The sequence below is a fragment of the Hibiscus syriacus genome, unplaced genomic scaffold (genome assembly GCF_006381635.1).
Source record: "Hibiscus syriacus cultivar Baekdansim isolate YM2019G1 unplaced genomic scaffold, ASM638163v2 tig00110988_pilon, whole genome shotgun sequence".
Classification (NCBI taxonomy): Eukaryota; Viridiplantae; Streptophyta; class Magnoliopsida; order Malvales; family Malvaceae; genus Hibiscus; species Hibiscus syriacus.
The window spans coordinates 1726998-1750966 of NW_024062942.1; the positions used below are offsets into that span (position 1 = coordinate 1726998).

A 23969-nucleotide genomic window follows, 5' to 3' on the forward strand; every position below is an offset into this window, starting at 1 on the left:
TATAATAAAAAATTATTATGATTATAATTATATAAAGAATAATTATTGAGTCGGAATAAAAAAAATCAATCTAAACCTAAATCCAACTCAACCTTATTCTTAAAAAAATCAATCCAAATTCCAGGCCCAATACAGCATGCTTGGAATGGGAGGATATGTTGGACATTTTGATTTTTAAATTGTTTTTTCATTTGGTGAATGGTTTTTGGATCTTTCAATTCAAACCCTATTTCTCTGTTAGTTTGGTCCTTCCGTGAGTAAACGAGTTTTTCTTTAATCTTACCAACCCGCGTTAAGAAACTGTTTGTTATCGAGTCTTATTACATAAAAGAAGATTCAATTGGGATAATAATTTAATTTTGATTTCACGGCCTAAGATCGAATATTTATATGCAGCACACACGAACCGGTATCAAGAAAGAAAGATAAAACGAGATGCACGAAGACTAGAGAGGACCTAAGCCAATCAGTGGTGGTGAGGAGGCAAGGATTCTGTTGACACACCATGTGTTCTTAAACCATTGTTATTACAGTTAATTTACTGATGGAATTAAAAGGAAAACCTACAACCCCGTGTGTATACGCCAAAATGCTGGCACCACGATTTCAATGATTTCATCTTCAATCTCGATTTCTCAAAGGCGCTTGTCTGCTTCTTCAAACTCGAGTTAAGCTGAATATCTGAAAAAACAAAACAGGGAAATACAAAGATCAAAAACACTTCTATTTTCATCTTGCAGACAGTCATGAAGTGTATAACAAATTCAAAGAGCAATCCCATTACCTGTTGCCACATCGAACCGGTGAAGTCCCATCGGTAGCACTAGAGTTGTCAACCCGGAACCTCTCTGCGTTTTGAATGCAATTCTTTGATGTTCTATTTGAGAACCCTGAATTCTCTCGTGTCACAGCCAACATCGGCCACCGAGTTCATAACAACTCCACTCCTACCTTGAACCTGATATCTTTGGCTAAATGATGGATTATAGGTTTCGCAGCCGGAATCCTTATCAGGTGTGTTATGTATTGCGTTTAGCGAAAGCCTGTGCCCCCGATGAAGATAACCTTGAAGTAGAAAATCGACCTTCGGTTTTCCTCCAGAACTTGGGACTCAAAAATTCTGCATCAGGCAGCTTGCAACATGTGTTATCCGGAGAATCCGTGTTTGGAATTCTACCACTTGAAATAGCCAAATCATATGATATTTCATCCAGAGCCATTTCCAGGCCATTTACTCGTGTCTCTAGAGAATTGATCCCACTTTGGGAGCTCCCAATGAATTTCTACAATCAAAAGAACAGCAATAAGAAATTATATGAAGGCATTACCCTTTGAAAGAGGAAGACTATGCAAAGTAAACTACCTGGAGGAGGTTTAATAGATTGGATTGTTGGTCTTCAATCTGAGCAAGTTGTTCACGGATCAAAGACAGATCCTCCATGTCTTTGAGATTCTCGTCAACATCTAAGTTCTCCTCATTATCATGAAAAGGAATCACCCGAGACTCCGATCTCAAACCACCAAAATTCTGTACTTTTTCATCGTTGACCTTGACAAAGGGTACACACTTTTTGGTATTGTCATCATAGGAAAGCAGAGATTTCGACTCGGAGATTTCAATTTTCAAATTAGATGATTTTGAGCAGTCCGGCTTACCAAAAATCGACGAGTTACTGTTCCCGTTGTTACTTTTCAGTGGAGTCTCTTTCTTCGCATTGGAAGCATGAGATGGAGGGGACTTGCTCGTGGGGACTACTTTCTTTGATTGGGGAGTTCTAAAACAATCATCATTGATATTTTTTGCAACTGAAGGAAAGCATCCAACGCTACCATTATCTGTTCCCACGATTAAAGCACACAATCATAAATGATAAAAGCTACTAGTTTATAGCAGTGGTAATCAAACCATAAATGTTCTACAGCAGCACGATAATAGCAACCCTTAAACTTTCCAAGTTTTAAAGTGAAACTTGTTGAAGAAATTGATCACTCAGATTGAAGTATCAAACTATTAAGGGTATAGATAATGATGGTTAATTTCCAAATATCAGGTAATTAATGACTTGTAGCTACAAAATTTATCAAAACCATGAGTAATATTCTTCTATTTTTTTCACTTAACAGGAAAGGATATATTATTAAATGACTTCGTAGTAAGGATACAAACGGATGCACCTTATCAAATCTCTTGTTCTCAAGAGTGTCGTAACTGGTTTTTGTCCGGGCACGAATTTTTTAGTTGGCGGGAAAAGTGATGTTAATAAATGGTTTTTTTTTAAATAATTTGGGAGTCGCCATCAGCCTTTTGGGTTAGGTAGGTCGAATACCTAAAAATTATCTTTTAAAAGAGTTTTAAGAAAACATCAGTTAAAAGATGAACTGATCTGCGTTTATAACCAAAAATTCGTTATTTTTAATAATAAAAAAGGGATTCGTGGTCGGTTACGTTTAGGGAAGGATTAGCACCCCTACAACGCCAAAAATTGATACTTTTTAATTATAAATTGCCTCTAATAATAGAATTTAAGAATTCAAATATTTAATTTATAATTTTGTTATCTCAAATTTATTACTATAATTTTTAAGAAAATCTAGTAATTTATATATATTTATAAGTAAAATATTTATTTATTTAGAAATATCAGAAAATGACTTCTAGGTGCCTTAAGACAGTTCTTTTCTTCGATATTAAATATTAACAATATAATAATTTAAATAAAATAAAATTATAATTTTTTATAATATTTAATTTTAAAATACCATAATAGGACATCCAGTTGTATTAAGACTCCCCTTTTCTTTGATATTGAAAAAAATAAATAAATATTAAAATATGATAAAAAAATAATTTATGTAAGATCAAATTAAGATTTAAAATAAATTATTATTTATTATATATATATATATTTATATGACTATATAAAAATAATATTTAAATATATAAACAAGTAAAATTAAAACATAAATAAACAATAATAAAAATAAAATTAGAACTATATATTTAAAAGCAGTAAAACTTTATAATAAATGAAAATATTTAAAATTAGTGACTAAATTATAATCTAATAAAATTAAACCTAATTCATGATTAATTATTTAAAATTACAGGGATTAAACATGATATTCTCCTTATTTATTAATTTGCTGACTAAAATAAAATTATATAAAATTCATATATCAAATTAAAATAAATTGAAATATGTTGTTCGGGGTTTAAAATATCAATTATTAAAATTAAAGGACTAAATATGATATTTATCCTAAATATATTATTTTAATATAAAGGACTAAAATAAATAAAATTAAAATTAAAGAACCGAATTAAAAGGATTATAAATTGATTTAGTGACCAAAATGTAAGGATTACAAATTAGGATGGCTGTGGAAAGGGTTTAACTTTTAGTTAATTACAGACAGACCCCTCCCCAAAACGACGTCGTTTGGGGAGGGCTATTTAAACCCCTAACCGGCTGGCCCGAAGGGCCAGCTCTCATTTCTCTCATTTTCTTCCTCTCTCTAAACTGAGAGAGTTTAAACTCTCTCTAGCTTCCCTCATCGGAAGGAAGCCGGCTACCGAGCGGCAGCCGTCTGCCGCCGTAATCCCCACCGCCGGCCACCGTTTCTGGTGGTCGGAAAACACCAAAATTTCCCAAACCTAAATCCAAGTACCCTAAACCCGATTTTACCCTTCTTTTATCCTAAAAAGTTATGGATTTTCCTAGATCTAAGGAAAATACCTTCGGTATTTTTGGTTCTCAGGCGTCGTTTGGGGTTTTCCGGTAAGGTAAACTATTCCTTCTCTCTTCTCGGTTTGATTGCTGGTTGTTGTGAGTTGGTCTCTATTTTTTTGTATCTTTGCTCTCTGTTTGGTTGCTCTGTGGCTGTTGGTTGCCTCCGTTTTTCTTTGCAGGTTCGGTGGTGGCTTTATAGCCATCACCGGCGCTTGTCCCGGACCGGGTAAAAGAGTAGAGTTCGGTGAGTCACCGAACTTCCAGTGGTGACTCACCGTTGAGGGCAATGTGTGCGGCTATGGCTTGGCCTTCTGGATCCTTCGGTTGGCGTCGTGGCAGCGTGGTAGCAGAGGTTGGCGAACAGCGGCCGCGTGGTCCCTAGGGTATCATTACCCTAGGGTTTGTTCTGGATGAGTGTGGGCCGTTGGATCTCTCAGATTCAATGGCTGTGATGCTGAGGCGGCTAGGGTTAGATGATATAAACCCTAAATTGGGTTTAGGGTTTTCTAATAGGTTTGGGCCAGTTTGGGTCATCAGGACCCATTTGTAATTGGGCTCCGACTTATGTAATTTGGGCATGTAATATAATAAAATTAATAATAAATAATAATAATAATAATAATAAATAATAAAAAACCAAATGTAAAAAAATTAGTGTCTTCAACTGCCCCTCTTTGCTCATTCTTGTGTTAACAAGAATAGAGCAAAGACAAAAAGACAATAAGTTTTTTTCATTTGACTTTATTTGAAAATGTTGAACAAGTTTTTCTTTGGGATTAGTTCTTCTTATTATGAACTTTTCCACTGGGGATGACAATTTATTTCCTTCTGTGATGTAATCTAGCAAAAAGTTGAACAAATTCTTCTCATTATGAACTTTTTCTTTTTCTTCAGATGAGTTCTTCTCATTATGAACTCCTTCTGGAAATGCTGGTTTTGAAAAGAGGGGTTGTTAATTTGGCTTCATATGTGATGAATTAAGGCAAGGTTGAACAAATTCTTCTCATTATGAATTTCTTCTTTCTTCTTCAGATGAGTTCTTCTCATTATGAACTCTCTTTGGAAAAGTTAATCCATCAAGTGATGAATTCAAGCAAAAGGTTAAACAAGTTCTTCTCATTATGAACTTCTTCTTCCTTCTTCAGATGAGTTCTTCTCATTATGAACACTTCTGGAAATGTTGATCCATCAAGTGATGGATTTGAGCAAAAGGTTGAACAAGCTCTTCTCATTATGAACTTCTTCTTCCTTCTTCAGATGAGTTCTTCTCATTATGAACTCTCTCTGGAAAATGCTGATTCATCGAATGATGAATTCAAGCGAAAGGTTGAATAAGTTCTTCTCATTATGAACTTCTTCTTCCTTCTTCAAATGAGTTCTTCTCATTATGAACTTTCTCTGGAAAAGTGTATGCTAATATATCTCCTTCTGTGATAAAGTCATGAAAAAGGTTGAACAAATTCTTCTCATTATGAACTTCTTCTTCCTCTTCAGATGAGTTCTTCTCATTATGAACTTTCTCTGGAAATGCTGATCCATCAAGTGATGGATTTGAGCAAAAGGTTGAACAAGCTCTTCTCATTATGAACTTCTTCTTCCTTCTTCAGATAAGCTCTTCTCATTATGAACTTTCTCTGGAAATTTTGATCCATCAAGTGATGGATTTGAGCAAAAGGTTGAACAAGCTCTTCTCATTATGAACTTCTTCTTCCTTCTTCAGATGAGTTCTTCTCATTATGAACTCGACCTGGCAATTTTGATCCATCGAATGATGAATTTGAGCAAAAAGTTGAACAAATTCTTCTCATTATGAACTTCTTCTTACTCCTTCAGATGAGTTCTTCTCATTATGAACTCTTCCAGAAATGTTGATCCATTGAATGATGGATTTGAACTTTGCTAAAATCTTGGAAATTTCTGTCAAATATTCAACATGGATAAAATGAATGAAAATGCTCCTATTTTGCAAATGTCTAAATATGATGCATGAATGTTGATGCAATCTTCATTTGAATTCAAAAAGGTGAACTCGGTTTTCCTCCACTTCATCATTTATTGCCAGGGTCACCTCTGGATATTAGTGTAGCAACTTATGCTATCAAGCTTGCATTTCTGAAGAACCATCTGATCAACTTGTATCTTTATGTCTTTTTTGCTTCATAAAAGTCTCAGAAGAAATGTTTCATTTGTGGAACTCTTGTCGTAGTCAGAACTATGACCTTGATTCCCCATTTTGTCTTGGATAAAACCAACTTTCTTTGCTTGGAGTTGTGCAGAAATCCGATAAAGCTTTCATCTTTGAAAAGAGAATCTGTCATCTTTAAAAAGGGAATCTATCATCTTTGAAGAGTGTAGATGTAGATATGCCTGACTCAGCAGGGATTAATTAGGAGAGTAGAGTTTGTTCTGATTTGACTCTTGAAACACATCACAAGGAAGATTTATTACAATTCCTTTCATGTCTCCACATCTAATCCAATCTCGAATATGGCAACTTGGACCATATAATGTCGAGATGCTTAACAACAACCTGTCGTTCAATCATAGTTGGCTCCACTAGTTTCTTGTTGTTAAAATTTCTGCTTACCTTCTGTGGAAAGAAATCTTCATTATATCTTACTTCTAATCTTGGGGTTGAAGAAGACAGATTTCCTCTTGGATCAATAAATGGAAACCATATGAACGTAATATTGGTTCAGCATCAGAATAGCAGGTTTGTAAAACATTTGACAACGCATTCATCCTTTCTTGTGGCTTCTGCTCAGATGTTCGTAAAACATTTGACAACACATTCATCCTTTCCTGTGGTTTCTGTTCAGATGTTCGTAAAACATTTAACAACACATTCATCCTTTCCTGTGGCTTCTGCCAAGATTTCTCAATCATTGAAGCTCTTTGCCTAGTGTTCAAAGCTTTTGAATGATGTCACAAGACCATTTGAAAACAAAACTCAGTGGGGATTCAAGTGTAATGTTGGTATGACCAAAAAGTTGGTCAAATTCACAAAATGTGATGGTGTCGAATTGAATAGGAGATACCAACAAATCTTGATATCATCTCTAGAAAAGGCAAATGTGATACTGATCATGCTTTCTTTCATAATGAGCATTGTAGAAAGTAGAAACACTTCAGCTATAGGATCCATGTACAGAAAGATATCCATAGAATTCTTGCTTATGGGGATGGGACGTACATGATAAAACCAAAATAGATGGAAACTCAGTTCATCTTGGCTAGCAATGATGATCCCAATAACAACGGGAATAACAGTAATATAAGTGAGAGTCGAGTCTCCCTTTCCAATGTCATCAAGTAAGCAAAAACTGATGTGAAAAAAAGCTTCATAATCTCAACATTATGGTTGAAACTAACTGCCAGGAATCTCAAAGAAATATTTCCAATCATCACCGACACACAGAATGCAAAATTCAAAGCTGAGATCTTGAGGAACTGAACCCTGGATCGAGTAGTCTACCTGGGGACCATCTTTATTCATGCAACCGTGATGTAGCTTAACAAAGAACACGATGTCATGTGAAACACGGTTAAGAAGATTGGGTATTTGAAAACATACTTGCTGAGTAGATATTTGTTCAACAACATGATCATAATGTAACTGCCTGATGAACGAAGCAATTATGTATAGTCAACTTCACTGTCATTGTTTCACCATTTTCATTCTTCGTACCTTTATGTCTCATTGAAAATATTTGTTCAAGGCAATGATCTTTAACACATAATGATGTGAGCCTTCAGCATGCCCCAACATTTGCTGATATGAATATTCAAAATGTTATTCCAATTTCTGATTAAAATGGGCTTTCAACATGCCCCAACATTTGTTGACGTGAATATTCAAAACGCGTCAATATTCCTGATTATGATTGAAATGGGTTTTCAGCATACCCCAACATTTTCTTCTTGTTGATATGAGCTTTTAAAATGCCCAAATATTCTTATTGCTTGAGCCTTCAAAATGCCCCAATATTCTATTTCTGGTTGAAATGGGCCCTCAAGATGTCCCTCTAGATCTGTATGAATTGGTCTTTCGATATGCCTCAATTTTCTATTTCTGGTTTAAATGGGTCCTCAAGATGTCCCTCTAGATATGTCTGATTCACTCTCAATGTCTGTTTGACTGAAATGTCATGATCCCCACGAGGTCCAATTTTGACAATGAACTGTTGTAGGTACTTGTAGCTTTATTCGTGCCCCAAATTTGTTTATCTTGAATACTCTCATTCTGGTGTTACTAAACAGTAGTATTGTCAAGTAAATGGAGGAAATCTCTTCATGTTGTCACAAACTTAAGAAGTACTCAATCATTCTGACAGAAACGTCTGAGATATGTGTCTTCTGAATGAGGTGACCATTTTTTGTATCTGGAGGGATTTAGTCGGACAGAGCAGTAAAAATAGCTTGGTAATCCGTTCCAGGCAGACAGAGTGGCTTATCATCTTTCAGTGAAAGCCATCTCTGACATATACTTTTATGTGGGAGAGAAACCAATTTCTGCAAACAGTAATCTGATACAATATCAAGACTACATATACAGTGGTACAGACTCATCAAAAATCCACACCCATGCAACATGTTGATTCTGATAACAACTCATCTGATTATGAAGAGATCTTTCAAGCTGATTTCACAGATATTGATAGTTCTATATGATACCGAGGAAATCCTGAATTCTGATATTGATGAGGAGAATAAACTGTTATACTTGACAAAAATAGGATATTCAGAGGCTGAGGCTTCAATAGCCATGGAGAGATGTGTTCTAGATTCATCAATTGTAGAGTTGACAGATTTTATATGTGCTGCTCAAATGGCTAAGGCTGCTGACACACTTCTTTCAGTAGAAGATAGGAAGCAATTATGCAATGACCCCAATTACAAACAAAGACGAAACTCTGGCTATGATTTTTGGAAAAGGAAGAAACAGAGGAAGCTTGAAAAGAAGCTTCTTAATGAAGACGATCACGCAATTCATCTTCCTAATCCAATGATTGGTTTTGGGGTTCTTACTAAACCAGATCAGATAACTCAAAGAACACTTCAAGAAGATGCTATTAGGCCTCCTTATTTCTACTACGAGAACGTGACACTTACTCCAGTTAATGTTTGGACCGAAATGTCACGATACTTATATGATGTAGAGCCAGAATTTATAGATTCGAAGTATTTTTGGGCTACTGCACGGCAAAAAGGCTATATTCATAATCTGCCAATCGAGAACAAATTTCCAATTATTCTGCTTACTCCACACACCATACATGATATTTTTCCATCGACAAAGAAATGGTGCCTTCCTGGGATCCAAGAACAAAGTTGAACTATTTACAAACATGTATAGGAAGTGCCAAATTGACAGAAAAGATCTGTAAGGCTCTTGAAACTTATGACGATGAGCCACCTTCGAGTGTCCAGAAGTATGTTCTTGATGAGTACTGAAAATGGAATATGGTATGGGTTGGAAGGAATAAAGTTACTCCACTTGAACCTGATGAGGTGGAAATGCTTCTAGGTTTCCCTAAAAACTATACATGAGGAGCTACTAGAGACAAGTTCCCCAGTGAAATCAATGTCCTGTCTCTTTTCTCTGGAATCAGTGATGCAGAGATTGCCTTCTATTGTCTTGGCATATCTTTGAGATATGCAAGAACTGAATGGTAATCGGTTGGAGCAATTGATGAGAAGATTTGGCAGATTTGACCTTGTTGTTGGTGGCATCCTGTGTAACAACCTTTCCGGAAGAAATAAACATCATCAAGATGAACTAGAAGATTTTTGTTGTTGCATTTTCTTGCAATGATTGCTACATCGAATATCTCTTATGCTGTTCCAAAATACGCACTACCATATCCCACTCTTCACGAACCATGGAAAGGTTTGGCTGATAGTAAAACTGGTTATCTCAACATCCTGTAACCAATGTTGCCCAATATGAAAGGCATACAAGTAGAATATGTTCCAATGTTTTATTCTGTGCCATAAGTCCTCAAATTCAAATTCAGCAATCTTCTGAAGGACATAATGGATATCATCTTGACAAAGAAAATGATCGGCATAGAAGAAGTAGCAATGATGTATCAAGACTTGAGCCAGCATCGCGGTATAACCAGAGTGCAGGTAGTGACTTGTTCATGGCTCTATGATGTAATCTTTTAGAGAACATGAATTGATGGTTGGGCAAAATAATTTATCTAGTGATGCTTATCGCCCTCAGCATGAGATAAATGATAATCTTTCCTGATGGATTGCTAATGATGTCATAGGAGAGTGTCACAAGTTCAATTCTCCAGACTTTCTGGACTCTCAGACCACTTACCTTCAAAAATGTAAAGTGCTTCATTATTCTGGCCTCGTTCATTCTTTTTCTACAACAGAGGTAGAATAAGCAATGATTACTTCAAGGACTTTCCTCATTTGAGACTATTATGTTTGAAAAATATTTTTTCTCTTCTTTTTTTTATTGAAGAATGAAAGAATTTTGTAAAGTATTGTCCTTTACAGGTTCACAATAGAATGAAAACATAAGACATGAAATTAATAAATATTAAATAAATCAACTACTTTTTTAACTCATTCAAAAATCATAGTCCTATGGCAAGTGTCAAAACTATTGACTGATTTAAGGTGTAGGTGGATTCTGGTAAAGTAGGTTCTTTTAAGTTGGTTCAGTATGTCGCTTCGGACTTCCACTAACTTGAAGAAATGGTTGTTATGCTCATCTTGTAGAGATACTTCTTGATTCCAGAATCTCAGGAACGTTTTTTGGGATGTGCGGTGCTTCATTTAAGAGCTTAAAATCATCTCTTATGTCGTTTGTTGCACCATTCAATATTCGAGCCGCCTTTTAGGTTTTCAACTCGAATCCTCCTTTGGTTTCAAGATGTTATTTAAAAATTTACATCTTAAACCCCCTTTATCATTTTTCATATCATGCATTAAAGATTTTAAAAACCAATTTTTGCAAATAAGAATCAATCTTGAGAGGCGAAATGAAATTTGAATATATTCTCTTTAGATTGGATGCCTTCAATCTTGTTTTGCTTGACTTGGATATGCTTTGCTGGGGATTTTTCTATCATCTGGATCCCTCTAGACTGCCAAATTTTGGATTCATTTCCATTTTCTCATATCTTCATCATTTCTTGCTCTTCTTGTTGAATATGAATCTTCAAATTAATTGTACTCGATCCATTTTGCAACTTGAGGCTCCATGAGTCACCCATCTTGGTTCAATTTTTTCCTTTTTTTTTCCCTTTTTTCCTTTTTTCTCATTTTTCTTTTTTTCAACTTTTTTCTTTTTTCCTTTTTTCTCATTTTTCTTTTTTCATCTTTTTTCTTTTTTCTTTCTTTGCTGGATAAGTATAAGACTTCAATTGCTTTGAACACCTCTTTTTCCTTTTTGTCCTTTTTTCTTCTTCAAGTATACTATTTCTTGACAGAATCTGAGTTTATTTGGTTTCTCAGAACTTTCCCTTCCGTTTTTGCCAAGATCGACGCTTCTCGGGAAAAGGCCTTTTTTACAACATAGGTCTTTTCTCAATTAGACCTTCATTTCCTACAGAAATCTTTATGTATAGGCAATATTAGATCACACTCTTAGAAATCTCTTGGATGTACTTTCTGTTCGTGACCTTTCATCATCCATTTCTGATACATCTGCCCATGGCAAATAGCTTTCAATTGGTTCTCATCAATAAGGTTGATCAAATCGAAATTGAATACATTCAGTCTTCTCCAATTTTTCCTCCTTTAGGATACAAAATAATGGGATCTCAACTTCAATTGATAATACTGCTTCCATCCCATAGACTAAACAATAAGGTGTTGCCCCAGTAAATGTTCGCACAGTAATTCAATATGCATATAAGGCAAAAGGTAGCTTCTCGTGCCAATCTTTGTAAGCTTCAGTGGTCTTTGTAATGATCCTCTTAAGGTTCTTATTTGCTACTGCAAATGCCCCATTCATCTTTGGGTGATATGACACTGAGTTGGCGTGCTTGATCTGTGCGCGAAGTTTAGTCATCTCATACATATAAGTCCTTGTAAAAAGAGATATCTCCAGGGGGATGAATATTCAAGATTAATTTTACTTACATGAAAAATGTAATTAATGCATGATATATTTATTTCAATTAATCACTTTTTCCTTCTTCTTTGATTATGCCCTAATCACTCGAAATCATCTTAAATAAGTTTATCCATGATGCCTTATCTCGTCTCTTCTTGTAGTAAGATTCCCGGATAATTGAAAGTTTGGTTCTTTTAAGGTTTTTTTGGTTTATGATGGTTTTGTGTTTGGAATGAAAAATGTATGACTTATGAAGTCATGTATATGGTGGAATGTAGTGTCACCAATCAATTCTACCCGAGAAGATAAACATCTAGAGTGAGTGTCTCAAAAACAGGTAGAGACATTTCTTCAGAGTCTCAGATAATTGTAATGTTAGAATTTGGTTTTAGTAAGGATCAAGTAATTGGCATTTGATGGAAGGTATAGTTTTATCACTTGCCAAAGATAATAATTCTTGAAAAATTAAAAGAATATTTAATCTACTTGATACTCAATAATCTCAAGATTAAAATTTGATTCCTTGATCATAACCATAAAAGCAACACAAGTTTATTTATTGCACAAAAAGTGGAGAAAGGAACAAAAAACAAGTTCAAACAAGATGCTAAAAGTAGAAAAGTACTACAGTGGTAGATAACAACTTCTATTTGTTTATTCAGCCTACCCTATCATTCCAGTAATGTTGGGTATGTAATTGGCCCCCATTTCTTGATCATTTCTTGTGTCAAAACCCCTTTGTCAACAAGCATCTCAATTTCTTTTAACAATGGCCTACAATTACCTGTAGAATGCCTCTTTACCCCCAAGTGGAAATTACAAACACTATCTTGATCATAACTATGAGCAGAAGGGTTTGATGTCACTTTAGTTGGTCTTGGTGTGATGTATTGACCTTTAACCAAATGAGGATACAAGTCTAAAATGGAAGTTTGGAACACTTCCAAAGTTTTTCTTGATCGCATGACTTTCTTTGGTCGATCCGAACAGTTACTCGCTCTTTTTCTTTTGCAATTGCGAGGACTCTAGATGCGACACTCATTCACATGATCAGCTTTTGCTTTTTGATCCGTCGGGATCCTGGATGTGACTTTTGAGTTTTCTTCATTGATTACATTCTCAATTAAATCTCCACTTGTCACAAAATTCTCAAATTCCTTCGTCGGGTTTGCCTGTATTAACTCGAAGAAAGGCACTGGAAGGGAATCACGAAACATATGTGATATCTCTTCTTCTAACATGGGAGGTTGAACTTGTGCTGCCACTCCTCTCCATCTTAAGGCATATTCTTGAAATCTTTCATTGGTTTTCTTCTTTACTCTTCGAAGATCCAAACGTGTTGGAGCTAAGCCTTTAACATACCGATATTGTTCAAAAAATGCATCAGCTAAATCAACCCATCTCTTAATTTGTTCTTGTGTCAACTGATTATACCAGACTACTGCTGGGCCAACAAGGCTATCATGGAAAGAGTGAATTAACAGATCATTAGAACTTAAATATCCTTCCATTTTTCTGCAAAACATTCTTAGGTGGATTAGAGGACAACTGGTGCCATCATATTTTTCAAAATTTGGCATTTTGAAATCATGGGGAATAACCAAGTGTGGAACCAAGCTGAGTTCTCTTGCTTCTAGTTCTTTGTGGGAAGTATCAATACATTTCATATTTCTGATTGCTTCATCCATCCTCTTGAATCTTTCCTCATATTGTGAATAATGAACAAGGCTATTCTTTGGGTTCAATTGGGATGCCCCAGAGGGTTTTACCATTTTTGACTCTTCAATATGACATCATGGTTGCTCTTTATCAATTATCTCTTCTTTATCAGATGCCATACACTGAATAATTTGATTTGATCCATCTGGTACTGAATCTGATGTTTCTTTCCTTATATCCTGAGGTAACCCTGTCAATTGTTCTTGCCATTGATCTTGTAGTCCCTCATAAGATTGCTCCATTGTTTTCATGATGATGGTAAAGTAATATGAATGAATGATCTTGGTTTTACTGTTACAAAACCTTTCATAGATTATTAACATGTTTTTATAATTAATGTATACAACAATACTAAAAAATGTAATATAAATGCGAAAATGAATAAATGCAAAAATAAGAATGAAAACTGTGTAATGCAAAGATGTAAAAAGTAAGAATACAAAATGGAAATGCACAGATACAAAATGTAAATGCATGTATGAAAAGGTGTTACTCAAGAGTGATCATCTTAGAACAGATTTCATTGAACACAAAAGTTTTGGTACATCAAACAAAACTTTTACATGTAAGGGATAGCTTTTACTCCTAACTTCTCTATTTCCCTTAAAAGCCAAACTAACGTCCACTCATACTCAAGTGTGGAGTTATCAATCTGCCTTAACTCTCTCGTGAAACCAGCTAAGTCCACCAGCTTATGAGCCACATTGTTTGCTTGAGCAGCGGCTTCCTTCATGATATTGTCTTTTTCCTTCATCTTTTGCATTAACTCTCGAAGTTGTAAACAATATTGTTCATTTTTTTTGTGAGAGAATCTTTATGTTCAAGAAGTTCTCGTACAAGATCTCCATAATCATCTACACATTTCTTCAATGTTTTGTTCTTGGCCATAGTGGCTTTTAATTCAGTATCGATCTCAAGTTGATGAATCTGATATGAAACTTCCATGTTGGTCATAGCACTATTCAACATTTGATTTTCGACTTGACATCTTTTCAATTCACTAACAGACGTATTGCATATTTCTTCTGCAACTCGTGAATTATGATAAAACTTCTTGGCTCGTCCTTCATGTATATTGCAATTCGTTTTCAGTTTAGTGACCCCTGTTATCCACTCTTTAGGGGTGTTTCTTATGCCAGTATTTTGAAAGGCTTGGCTGGCCTTATAGAAATCTTCATGTATGGTTTCCATTTTGGTGCTCAATTTATCGTTTTCAATCTTCAAATGACGTATTTGAGCTTCAAACCTCAACAAATCTTCTTCTCTCATGGAGCCCCTACTGATACTCTTACCTTTGAAGACTTTTGGTATTAATCTAGCAGAACCTTCGGTTACCAAACTAGGTCGATCATTTACCATAAATTGTAAGGTTCCATGATCCAAAAGACTTTGGACTCGACGTTTGAAGGCAAGACAATTCTCGATGGTATGTCCTTGAGCTCCAGCATGATATTCACAATGAACGTTGATGTCATACCAATTTGGATACGGAGGTTGGAATGGTTTTATGTAATATGGAGCTACTTCTCGTGCTTCAAGTAACTTTTCATACAACTCTTTATATGATATAAGTATAGCATCAACATGAGAACCGCCTTTTATCTTAGATTGAACCTGATTTTTAGACGTCGGGAGCAGACTAAACTTTGACGATTTCAAATTGCATGATTTCTTCTCATCTCTAGAAGCTTTTACAGTGGTCATCATTTCTTCGGTATCTCTAGAAGATTTGTGAATACGAATGATGATTGTTTGTAATTTCTCAAACTGGTTAAGATCAGAAGTCCCTTGTGTATCTGACATTGCAGAGTTAGGTTCATTGAGCTCTCTCTCTTTCTGTGCAGGGGTTTCTTTTTCTTTGTCCAAAACAGATATTCTATCCATCATCTTGGTCATCTGCTTTCTTATTTCTCGTATCTCCTCTTGCTCCTTAATGGGCATACGATCTTTGGGTGCATAGCTTGCCTATATCTTCGGGGTTTTCTTAGGATGTATTTTCTTGGCCGCATCATATTTTGTTTGATCATAAAACTTTTTGTCCATTTACGATTTCTTTCCAATATGATGAACAGTCTTTCCAGTAAACACCTTTTGGTTATGCCATGATCATGCAATGCAAACAAAAGAAATCAATATGAACAGATTAGAGCAATGTAACATGCATGAAAAAAAAAGAAAAAATAGAATAGTTAGTACCAACTAATGGAAAAAAATCTATCTATCAAGGTATAAATCTTAACCTCATGCTTTCTAGTTCCATGCTTTGTTTGGAAAAATTAACCTAACCGCATGATTTCTAGTTCGCATGCATTTATTAAGGAAAAAGAAGAGGAAATAAAATAAATTAAAAGCTAGAGCTTATTTCTCCTTTGTGTATACCTACTGACAAAATTTCGGCATGGTTTCAGATCGGGAGAGTTTCTAGGGTTTATTATATGCAAGTTTTCAGTTTTAGGAGTAAAGGTACTCGAGCTGTCCTTGTTGATGCCCCCTTGGGCTATCAAACCCTCAATCCTAATCCATTACAGACTTTAGTGGATCGAGTTCAATTTGAGGGGACACATTTCTCTATGCCTGACACGGAGAATAAATTCTCACGAAGACATAGAGTATATGAACCCTGAAAGTTACTTGCTAGGTCTGACACGGAGAATAAATTCTCACGAAGACGTCGCTTTCACTCCCACTTAAAAGGGACAAGCTTAATTAGAAAGCTTATGTTATGCAATGCAAGTGTTGTGTGTGAGGAGAAATGTTCAAACCTCTAACAGACAAATAAAATAATTAATACCTGAATAAAATAAATAAACAAATATTAATAAAATAATATAAAAATAATAAGTAATAAAAATTTTGAAAGAAAAGAATTAAAAATTAAATAAATGAATTTTTAATTTCTAATTAATAGAGACAATTTATAATTAATTTTAAAGTTTGACGGTCCCCAGCGAAGTCGCCAAGCTGTCGTAACTGGTTTTTGTCCGGACACGAATTTTTTACTTGGCGGGAAAAGTGATGTTAATAAATGGTTTTTTTTTTAAATAATTTGGGAGTCGCCATCGGCCTTTTGGGTTAGGTAGGTCGAATACCTAAAAATTATCTTTTAAAAGAGTTTTAAGAAAACATCAGTTAAAAGATGAACTGATCTGCGTTTATTACCAAAAATTCGTTCTTTTTAATAATAAAAAAGGGATTCGTGGTCGGTTACGTTTAGGGAAGGATTAGCACCCCTACAACACCCAAAATTGGTACTTTTTAATTATAAATTGCCTCTAATAATAGAATTTAAGAATTCAAATATTTAATTTATAATTCTGTTATCTCAAATTTATTACTATAATTTTTAAGAAAATCTAGTAATTTATATATATTTATAAGTAAAATATTTATTTATTTAGAAATATTAGAAAAGGACTTCTAGGTGCCTTAAGACAGTTCTTTTCTTCGATATTAAATATTAACAATATAATAATTTAAATAAAATTAAATTATAATTTTTTATAATATTTAATTTTAAAATACCAGAATAGGACATCCAGTTGTATTAAGACTGTCCTTTTCTTTGATATTGAAAAAAATAAATAAATATTAAAATATGATAAAAAATAATTTATGTAAGATCAAATTAAGATTTAAAATAAATTATTATTTATTATATATATATTTATATGACTATATAAAAATATAATTTAAATATATAAACAAGTAAAATTAAAACATAAATAAACAATAATAAAAATAAAATTAGAACTATATATTTAAAAGCAGTAAAACTTTATAATAAATGAAAATATTTAAAATTAGTGACTAAATTATAATCTAATAAAATTAAACCTAATTCGTGATTAATTATTTAAAATTGCAGGGATTAAATATGTTATTCTCCTTATTTATTAATTTGGTGACTAAAATAAAATTATATAAAATTCATATATCAAATTAAAATAAATTGAAATATGCTGTTCGGGGTTTAAAATATCAATTATTAAAATTAAAGGATTAAATATGATATTTATCCTAAATATATTATTTTAATATAAAGGACTAAAATAAATAAAATTAAAATTAAAGAATCGAATTAAAAGGATTATAAATTGATTTAGTGACCAAAATGTAAGGATTACAAATTAGGATGGTTACGGAAAGGGTTTAACTTTTAGTTAATTACAGACAGACCCCTCCCCAAAATGGCGTCGTTTGGGGAGGGCTATTTAAACCCTAACCGGCTGGCCCGAAGGGCCAGCTCTCATTTCTCTCATTTTCTTCCTCTATCTAAACTGAGAGAGTTTAAACTCTCTCTCGCTTCTCTCTAGCTTCCCTCATCGGAGAGAAGCCGGCTACCGAGCGGCAGCCATCTTCCGCCGTAATCCCCACCGCCGGCCACCATTTCCGATGGTCGGAAAACACCAAAATTTCCCAAACCCTAGATCCAAGTACCCTAAACCCGATTTCACCCTTCTTTTATCCTAAAAAGTTATGGATTTTCCTAGATCTAAGGAAAATACCTTCGGTATTTTTGGTTCTCAGGCGCCGTTTGGGGTTCTCCGGTAAGGTAAACTCTTCCTTCTCTCTTCTCCGTTTGATTGCTGGTTGTTGTGAGTTGGTCTCTATTTTTTTGTATCTTTGCTCTCTGTTTGGTTGCTCTGTGGCTGTTGGTTGCTTCCGTTTTTCTTTGCAGGTTCGGTGGTGGCTTTATAGCCATCACCGGCGCTTGTCTCGGACCGGGTAAAAGAGTAGAGTTCGGTGAGTCACCGAACTTCCAGTGGTGACTCACCGTTGAGGGCAATGTGTGCGGCTATGGCTTGGCCTTCTGGATCCTTCGGTTGGCGTCATGGCAGCGTGGTAGCAGAGGTTGGCGAACGGCGGCCGCGTGGTCCCTAGGGTATCATTACCCTAGGGTTTGTTCTGGATGAGTGTGGGCCGTTGGATCTCTCAGATCCAACGGCTGTGATGCTGAGGCGGCTAGGGTTAGATGATACAAATCCTAAATTGAGTTTAGGGTTTCCTGATGGGTTTGGGCCAGTTTGGGTCATCAGGACCCATTTGTAATTGGGCTCCGGCTTATGTAATTTGGGCCTGTAATATAATAAAATTAATAATAATAAATAATAATAATAATAATAATAATAAATAATAATAATAATAAACCAAATGTAAAAAAACTAGTGTCTTCAAAGAGCATTCACAATCGCCGCTTTAAACTCCGCTGCTAGCTCTTTCTCCGCGATAGCCACTGTCCCTAACGCCTCGGCCGCCACCTTTCTCGTTCCCCAATCTTCGTTACTCAAAGACTCAACCGCGCAAGGCACTAGTCAATCCAAGACACCTTTACTTCCGGCACCGCCAACGCTGGCAACGCTTTCAATAACTCCGAACACGGCCGCTTTCGCTTTGAAACTTTCGCTCCTCAATAACCTCCCCAACTTTGGCAAAGCCTTCTTAAGCTGCTCCGTCTCGGGATCCGGCGCCGCCGACAAACTCATCGCCGCTCCGATCTGCGAGTTAACGTCTTGCTCCACCACGAGCATTTCGATCAAAGGCTTCGACAGAACTGAAAATGGAGGCTTCGTGATGTGAGACGACATAGCGGTCGTCGCCTCGACGCAAGCGGATCGGACGGCGAAGTCGGGGTCGCGGAGGCGGCGGGCGAGGGTGGAAATCATCTTAGAAAGGTGAGGAGATAGGATGTTGCCGTGCGAGTGAGACATCAAAGTCAAAAGTATCACGCATTGCCTCCGAACCGGAGACTTGGCCGAAGAGTCGGTGTTGTGAAGGCAGTTAAGGAACGGAGAGATGGAATCGGTGGTGAGGTTTCGAGCGATGGACTCGAGCTCGGCCGAAGCGAGTGCGAGAGTGTCGCGGTCGGCGAGCTTGTTGAGGCAAGTGAAAACGCGTTGTTTGAGATCGCGCTGTTGCGGTTGAGGACTCGGCGGTGACCGGTTCTTGAAAGACATTGTTGCTTATGGCTAAGTATTGATTTTTGCGAAGCCCTTGTATACTGCATTCGAGAAATTGAGAAAGTGGGTGTGTGAAATTGGCGGTAAAAAATGGTGGTTTTAGGAATTTGCGGCATGAGAGGAAGGGTTTCACTTGTATATAATTGTGCTGATGCCAATATTAAACGTACCTACATATTGAACCTATAAGACCGGACCAGACCGATCAAACTGCTTCTTTAACCATTATATAAACTATTTCCTTTGAATTGGAAAGTGGCTTTAAATTAATGAGTCGAGAATAGTTTTATAATATATGAGAAGTTATACAGGATACCCTTAATATATTATTAAAAAAATTATGTTATCGATTTTATTATTATTTAATAGTTAAATCGGTAAAAAATTACTTAAAATATTATTATTTCTACCTAAAAATCAATATTTTTTAATATTTTCGACAAAATATCTAAAAATAACAAAATCAGTAAAAAAAAATAATAAAACCGATTGTGTCTAATACTAATAAAATCAATAAAAATAATAATATTTTCAATAATATTTTTTTAACTATTTATTAAGATTACCGCACGTGATATTTTTCATAATATATATATATGAATTGTGATATATCTCTTAAAATAAGTGATAGAATGTTAGACGAGTGGGTACTTTTGTCAGTCCATCAGTCACCATATTATATTCTCGTAATATTAAAAAAAATGTAAATTAGGCTTGATTCTAAATGACATAAATGGCTTTTACGAGTGGAAGAGGATTGAAGTCTACGTTTGAATCATAGACTAATTTTCTAGTTTCTTCGCAATCTGGTTGCACTAGGAAATATTCAGAACCGTAGGTTCATATCACTTGAATACCAACATAAAATCTTCTCAACTTAAAGAGGCGTGACGATGCTGAAAGCTTTTCGAAATCCAACCATCGTCGTAGAGCGAAACGCATCTCTCATATAAACTATTAATTAATTTATTATTAGAGTGTTTTTAAGTAAAAAAGGAAAAAGTCTCATGAAAAATAAATATAATTGTAACTAATTATTTTTTTATTAAACTAAGGTGATTACAAGTGGTAGTATCTATTTTAAAGATTTAAAATTATTTCATAATAAAATGTTTAATTATTTTACAGTTGTTGGTACTCGAACATGTGACATCTGAAAATAACAATCACCATTTAATCACTAAGATTACTTGTTTCATGTCATGGTAAATAGTTGTTAAAATAAGAGGAAGGTAAAATTAGTTTAGTATTAGATGTAAATTTGAATGCGAGGCGGTGGCCGCCTCCACCATCTTCTTCTTTGATGTTTTCACGCTCTCCTTTTGATCGCTCCTCATCTGATTTCTTAAGCCAACTTAGTGTTGTCGATTCCTCCTTTGTTCTTTTCAAGTTTTAATCGGCACTGCTCTGGTGTTTTGGGGATTAGGTTTCGTTTTGGCTTTTGTCGCCAAATTTGCTACTCGTTTAGCTGGGAGTTCTCTTCTAGTTTGGTGAGGTTGTTCCTTTCTCTTCCAGCTAAGTCTTCTCCTGTATATTATTGTTTGATGTTTCGTGCTTGAGATCTGGCTTGCTTCTGACATTAGTTTTCATAGTTTTTGAATTTCTGAGTAGGCTACAAATCTATTTTCGGGAGTCTGGTCGTGATGGATATATTTGTTTGCAAGTTGTTTGTGTTAATGCCATAGTGTATGAGTGAGAGTGCTTAGGCCTTTTTCGGTTCCTGCTTCGGTGTTAGTGGCTTTCTCCTTTATTAGGTAAGGTTCTTGGCAGTTTGAGGGTCATTATGGTGAGTTTCTGTGTGTGTTTTCTATAGAAGTGTAGGCGAGTAGCATCTAGGGTTGGATTCTCATATTCTTTAGTTTGCTTATCCAGATTTATTTGAGGTTGGTACGTGTTTATCAGGGGTTAAGGAGGTTTAAGGCTTAGGTATTGAGGATGTTTTGTGGTGTTTAGTGGAGCTGGAGCAGTTTAGTTCCAAGTGTTTTTCCATAGGTTTAATAGGTTTATTTTTGTGTTAGTCTGGTTTTTGTGGCTGAAGTGTTATCGGTTGCCAAGCAATTTTCTGGTGGAGCTCTTCATCTCACCGTGTTCTGGTTGGTTGGTGGTGGTGTCTAGTGGCCTGTACCTGAGTGGATGGTTCAGCCTTGTGCTTTGGTGTTGTTTCAGCGAATCAGCATTGTAGGTTAGTTTGATCCGAGTGTTTTGCTGGCTCAGTTCTTCGAATGTAAGCTCACCGATCTCTAGTCGGATGAGTCTTGTTTCAAGGTTTTTTAGAGTGGTTTGTTAGGTTGAACTTCGGTGGAGAGATTGATGTCTGGTTTTTCATTGATATTTCATTGTTAGTGTGGTACGTTCGATTCTTCATCGTTTTCAGGTTCTTGTGGGGTTCTGCTTTTTAAAGCCTTGAAGTTACAAGTTTGATTCCGTTTTGTTGTCGCCAGATTGCCTCTGGTAGTGCAGCGGGCTTCGGTGGTCCCTGCCATTTGCTCGGTTATCATTTAGTATGGCTCTTGGGCTGGGACGGTGATGGTTGCTTTCTTTGCTGCAGGAGGATTCTCTTGCTTTTGCTGTCTTCGAGGTAGCTTTTCTGAAGTTTGTTTCAGGGAAGCACTGAGTTGAGGTGTGATGCTTGGTTCTCTAACATTTTGCAGGTATTTAGGTAGTGTGGTGATAGTTTATTAGTGTGCCCATATTGTTTTAGTTTGGGCCACTATTCAGTGGGTGGATGTTAGCATCAATTTAGTTGGTTTATTTTGTAGTGTCCATATTGTTCTTCGAGGAAGTGTGGAAGGATTTTCAGCAAGTGTGTGTCTCTTTCCTAGTGACGTGCCTTCAGTCAAGTTCAGGGTGTTGTTGTTGGTCTGTTCCAGTGTTTGGTTCATTCCTCTGGTTTTGCTGTATGCATATTTCGTAGTGTGACCTATTTTCTTATTGTTGGTTGTCTGTGTTAGCTTTTTTATGTGTTGGTTTGGTGATTGTGGTAAAGTGTGGGTATGTTCTGAATGATGTTACTATTCTATGTATTTGTTCTCTACCACCTAATGTACACTATTTTTTCTCCATATAGGATTAGAGAGGTTTTTTTAATGAGGGCATTGAGGTGGTGTACTTTGTTACTTTCTTTAATACAAAGTACTCTATTTAAAAAAAAAGATGTAAATTTGAATTGATTTGATTCAAAATATAAACAAGAAATAGATCCTTAATTTTTGAAGTCAAAGATCACAGGGGCATAATAGAGATGTAAAGAGTAGCTGCCACTGCCAGCTTTATATACGTATTAAACGACGCATATCATTATCGATCTCAATTATTCGTAGACTTAGCCTAATAAAATCAACTACACTTGGACCGTTAGTATCATCAATCAGATGAGAAATAAATTTCAACAGCTTTAGCTCTAGCTTTTGTAGTTAAAAAAAAGGAATAATCTCACAATAATATTAATGCTACTATTATTTCAATAACAATATGGCATTTTATGAATCACAATACACTTTCGCTTTTTTTAATGTAATTCGATAATTAATAGATTAATAGTAAAAATAGAAGAGAATAAATAAGGATGAGTTTGATTCGAGGTAACATGAATATTCCAACTATAATCATTTTGACTTATTAATCATTCCAAATTATTTAAACCCATACAGTACTAATTTTTCCTTTGATTAAATTAAAACCCCATTGTTTATGATAATTATTGTATATAAATAATTACTTAAGTTATCCAAATTGAAATTCCAATAGAGAACACCCACGTGACTAAATGTATATAGACATGAGCATGTGTTAGGATCTAGGGTTAACAATTAAAAGTAAATCTAGGCTTAGGGCTTAGGAGGATACAAACTATAGCTTAGCCGAGAATATAATGTAGAGCATGTGAGGGGGCAAAGAATGATGGGGACAATAAGGTGCGTTTAGTTCGCTGGAATGTTTTTGAGGGAATTGAAATTTGTGAAAGAATTGGAATCTGTAGGAATTGAAATCTGAATCTGAAACTGTTTGGTTGGCAGGAAATTGAATTAGAATCAATTTCATATTCTGTTTGGTTCGCAGACATGTTAGATGAATTTGATTTCAATAATGTAAAATGATAGAATTGTCCTTCTTATTTTTTTTTGCTTAATTTTAGTTTGTTTTATAACTTGCATGTAGTAATATATTATAAAAATATTAAAAATATTAAATTTTCATTTTATTGATTGATTATTCATTTCAATAAATTATAAAAATCATACTAATAAACATCATAAGTTAAAATCATCACAATTAGAGATGATCATGGGTCGGGTCGGGTCGGGTTTTTGGTCCACCCGACCCTACCCAAGAACAAGGGAACCTCCACCTGAGACCCGACCCGACCCGAATATATGAATTAGAAACCCGACCCGACCTGAAATAATAAAAAATTATTTTTATTCAATAAAAATAGTGACTTAATTGAAAAAAATATATATAGAGGGGTATTATTGTAAT

At 35.2% G+C, this 23969-nt stretch overlaps 1 protein-coding gene across 1 annotated transcript; it reads right to left on the reverse strand.

Annotated features, from left to right (window-relative positions):
* Window positions 1-851: 851 nt before the first annotated feature.
* Window positions 852-19487, reverse strand: LOC120149069 (TORTIFOLIA1-like protein 5). The gene is made up of 3 exons (XM_039161977.1): window positions 18860-19487; window positions 1364-1836; window positions 852-1283 (listed from the first exon to the last, which is right to left on the reverse strand). The coding sequence occupies exons 1-3, from the start codon at window positions 19485-19487 to the stop codon at window positions 1020-1022; spliced, it is 1365 nt and encodes a 454-aa protein (XP_039017908.1). The 3' UTR covers window positions 852-1019.
* Between the last annotated feature and the right edge of the window lie 4482 nt (window positions 19488-23969).

Bases quoted from the DNA above. Each gene is read 5' to 3' on its own strand.
- LOC120149069 (XM_039161977.1), bottom strand. From the start codon at position 19,487: ATGTCTTTCAAGAACCGGTCACCGCCGAGTCCTCAACCGCAACAGCGC. The intron at 1,837-18,859 runs GTGTCTTGGATT...TCGTGGGAACAG, and splicing joins TGGCGGTGCCGGAAGTAAAG to ATAATGGTAGCGTTGGATGC. The intron at 1,284-1,363 runs GTAGTTTACTTT...TTTTGATTGTAG, and splicing joins ATCTATTAAACCTCCTCCAG to AAATTCATTGGGAGCTCCCA.